Here is a 4,351-nt window from a genome sequence, read left to right as displayed (position 1 = left end):
CTCTCAGTGAAAATGTTCAGCGCGCTCTGTCACAGCACGGCTAATCATCTGTCGGTTCTCAATCAGGTTGGAATAGAATCCAGTGATTCTTTTGCGTCTGTCACTAACGCCCAGCCTTCAGGAGTTTGAAGCTCGTCACAGTCATTCAATCCTTGAATCTTACTCAGAATACCACAGACAAGGTTTAGACCATCCGGATTCTCTTGAATGCCGCCATCAATTCTAGCTTATACCACGAAGATTCTGATTAAGGGATCCAAGAGATATCCACTCAATCTAAGGTAGAACGGAGGTGGTTGCCAGGCACACGTTCATAGGTGAGAATGTTGATGAGTGACACGGATCATCACATTCATCAAGTTGAGGAACAAGTGATATCTTAGAACAAGAATAAGCCGAACTGAATAGAAGAACAATAGCAATTGCATTAATACTCGAGGTACAGCAGAGCTCCACACCTTAATCTATGGTGTGTAGAAACTCCACCGTTGAAAATACATAAGAACAAGATCTAGGCATGGCTGAATGGCCAGCCTCCCAAAGAGGGTTCAATCATAAAAACATGATCAAAAGATATCAAATACAATAGCAAAAAGGTCCTATTTGTAGAGAACTAGTAGCCTAGGGTTTACAAAGATGAGTAAATGACATAAAAATCTACTTCCGGGCCCACTTGGTGTGTGTTTGGGCAGAGCATTGAAGCTTTCATGTGTAGAGACTTTTCTTGGAGTTAAACGTCAGCTTTTGTGCCAGTTTGGGCGTTTTACTCCCATTTTTGTGCCAGTTCCGGCGTTTTACGCCAGAATTCTTGAGCTTACTTGGAACGCCTGTTTGGGCCATCAAATCTCGGACAAAGTATGGACTATTATACATTGCTGGAAAGCCCAAGATGTCTACTTTCCAACGCAATTGAGAGCGCGCCAATTGGGTTTCTGTAGCTCCAGAAAATCCATTTCGAGTGCAGGGAGATCAGAATCCAATAGCATCTGCAGTCCTTGTCAGCCTCTGAATCAGATTTTTGCTCAGGTCCCTCAATTTCAGCCAAAAAATACCTGAAATCACAGAAAAACACACAAACTCATAGTAAAGTCCAGAAAAGTGAATTTTAACTAAAAACTAATAAAAATATAATAAAAACTAACTAAAACATACTAAAAACAATGCCAAAAAGCGTATAAATTATCCGCTCATTAGTGCCTTTGGCATATAAGGCTACAAGATTGGCTTTGGTGCAGATGGGCTTGGGATCTCTTTTTTCTTCTTGTTTTCAGGCTTTTCTGCAGCTTCTTCTTCGTGGTTTTTCCTGGTTTGGGGTGGCCTCTTCTACCACTTTTCCACTTGTAAGTGTGATGGCCTTGCACTCCCCTCTTGGGTTAGTCATGGTGTCACTTGGAAATGTGTGTGTAGGAATTGGGATTTGCTTGGATAAGAACTCCACTTGTGCTTCCAGTTTTGAAATTACTGCACCTTGGTTATTCAAATTTGACCTGTATTCTTCTTATTTGGCATCTATCTTCTTTTCAGCTTGTGCTTGCCTTTCCAAAAGGGTGGAAATGGCCCATGTGAGCTGTGATGATAGCTATGCTATTGCGGCCTCTACTCACTCAAAGTTACCCTTGATTTCACATGGTTGTGAGGTTGGGGTTAGTGTGTCTTGATGGTGGTGTGTTTGCTGGTTAGAAGGATATGATGTGTGAGGTGGATTGTGGTAAGGTCTGTTATTGTTTGACTGATGGTTGGAGTTGTGATTCTAGTATTGATTGGCTTGGTATGGTTTGTTGTGATCTTGGTTGTGATTTTGTTGGTTCCCTCACCCAAAATTTGGGTGGTTCTTCCATCCTGGGTTATATGTCTTGGAGTTAGTGTCATATGGTGGTCGAGAGGGATTATGCACATAGTTTGCTTGCTCACATTCAACTTCTGGTTCATTTTCTTTTTGGGGTGGTGCTTGAGTTTGGACAACTGCAACTTGATTATTTTCCATTTTCTTGGTTAATGATGCCAATTGTGCTGCAATTGCCTTGTTTTGTGCCAACAGGGCATTCATAGAATTGAGTTCCAGCACACCCTTCTTTTGGCTTCTTTCTGAAGTATAGAAGTAGTCATTCTTAGCTACAGTTTTAATGACATCTATGGCTTCCTCAATGGTCTTCTTCTTGTTGAGTGAACCCCCTGAAGAGTGGTCCACAGCCTTCTTCGATTCATATCTTAGTCCTTCATTGAAAATGTGGAGCTGCACCCACTCATTAAACATATCTGGTGGGCATTTTCTTGTTAGATCTTTGAACCTCTCCCAGGCCTCATAGAGTGTTTCACCATCTAGCTGTCTGAAAGTTTGCACCTCAGCTCTTAGCCTGTTGATCCTCTGTGGAGGGTAAAATCTTGCTAGAAATTTGTTTACAACATCCTCCCATGTGGTTAGGCTCTCCTTGGGGAATGATTCTAACCACTTTGTTGCCTTATCTCTGAGCGAGAAAGGGAACAGAAGTAGTTTATAGGTGTCAGGGTGTACACCATTGGACTTTACAGTATCGCATATCCTCAAGAATGTGTTAAGATGTTGATTTGGATCTTCTTGAGCACCTCCTCCATATGAACAGTTATTCTGGACTACTGTGATGAGTTGAGGTTTCAACTCAAAATTGTTGGCATGGATTGTTGGCTTGAGGATGCTGTTGCCACAGTTTCCTGGATTTGGGTTGATGTAGGAGCCCAAGACTCTCCTCTCTTGCCCAGTTTGATTTCCAGCACCTCCTCTAACATCTTCGTGCACTTCATCTTCCATGGTGGTTGTTAGATCTTCTTCTATTTGTTATTCTCCAACTATACCCTTGCCTCTAGCCTCCCTCCTCAATCTAAGAAAGGTTCTCTCAGGTTCAATATCAAAAGAGGATGAAGTTTTTCTTCTTCTACCTGTCATACAGTCAACACACAACAAGAAAAGAGCAAGTGAAGGAATCTCCTCAGTTAAAATTAGTGCTTAGCTTGAGTGATGCAATTAATCAAACAGTTAGAAGAGTGAAAGTATAAACAATGAATAGCTAAAGAAATCTCAGGAAGACAAGAAAGAAAAATAGAGATTATAAAGGAATTTAAAGGTTACACTAGGAAATGAATAAGAAAACAATTAAGGAAAAATAAAATAAAAAAATGCTTAATCTAGCTCTCCAATCAACTTAATCATTGTCAAATTCAAACCAATCCCAGGCAACAGCACCATAAAACTTGATGGGCGGAATTCACTACTCTTTCCCAATAATATTGATGAATCCACTCTTGGCAAGCACACCAAAATTATCGACAATTATTAACCCACAGTGGATTGGGATCATATCCACAGAGATTGGTAGATTGAGCAATTTTAATCAATTGGTGAATTAGTCAAGCTCAACAGAATAAGTTGTGTGTGCAGAATTATAAATGGCAGAAATATAAATGGCAAAAGAAATAAAAGAAAGTAATAAAATGCAGAAATCGAAATAACAAGAATGTAAAGGGGAATAGGATTTTGTAGAATGTAAGTAAAGCTTTAAAAGAATGGGAGAGATAAGAATGGGGGAATTCATTGAGATCAGGAGATAATGTCTCTTTGGATTAATTCCAGCTCATATCCTCTTCAATCATTCAACTCATTGACCTCTTGGCAATCATGATTGATTGAGCCCCAATCCCTTGGTGACTCAATCTCTCAGATCTTGATCATTAGCCAATTCCTTGGTCTAATTGCTCATGACACTACAAGAAAATGAAACATTTGTAACAAAAATTTTGTATCAAATTTAAAATTGTTACAAAAAAATAATTTTTTGTAATAATAATTGGTAATTGTTACAAAAGAATAATATTTTGTAACAACATTACAAGTTGTTACAAAACATGATAATATTTTGTAACAACCTGATTTTTTTTGTTACAAATTACGTTAATTTTTGTAACGAGATGGTGTTTTGTTACAAAATATTATAATATTTTGTAATAAAAAAAAGAAGTTGCAAAAATTTGAAATATTTTGTAACAAAATATTTTTTTATTTCAAAAACTCCAATTGTTTTGTAACAAAATATCTTTTTGTTTCAAAAACTCCAATTGTTTTGTAACAAAAAATTAATTTGTCACAAAATTCAATATTGTTTATAACAAGTTAATTGTTTGTCACAAAATATAAGTATATTTTATAACAATTTTTTTTAAATATTAAACACTTTAAGAATAAAAAAAGATTATGTATATATTTTTTTTAAAATTATTTTATTTTGTTTCAAAAAATAAATTTTTTTACATACTGTTTGTATTCATTAATTTTTAAAAATGGTAAATATTATTTTATATTCTTTTAAAAATTAATATATAA

General features: G+C 36.7%; 1 protein-coding gene across 1 annotated transcript; it reads right to left on the bottom strand.

The window, feature by feature from the left end:
• Window positions 1–1,810: 1,810 nt before the first annotated feature.
• Window positions 1,811–2,785, bottom strand: LOC130939770 (uncharacterized). The gene has a single exon (XM_057867847.1). The coding sequence runs from the start codon at window positions 2,783–2,785 to the stop codon at window positions 1,811–1,813; it is 975 nt and encodes a 324-aa protein (XP_057723830.1).
• Between the last annotated feature and the right edge of the window lie 1,566 nt (window positions 2,786–4,351).

The sequence above is a fragment of the Arachis stenosperma genome, chromosome 7 (genome assembly GCF_014773155.1).
Source record: "Arachis stenosperma cultivar V10309 chromosome 7, arast.V10309.gnm1.PFL2, whole genome shotgun sequence".
Lineage (NCBI taxonomy): Eukaryota > Viridiplantae > Streptophyta > Magnoliopsida > Fabales > Fabaceae > Arachis > Arachis stenosperma.
The sequence above is the reverse complement of the archived record's forward strand: the minus strand, read 5'-3'. Positions and strand labels throughout refer to the sequence as shown.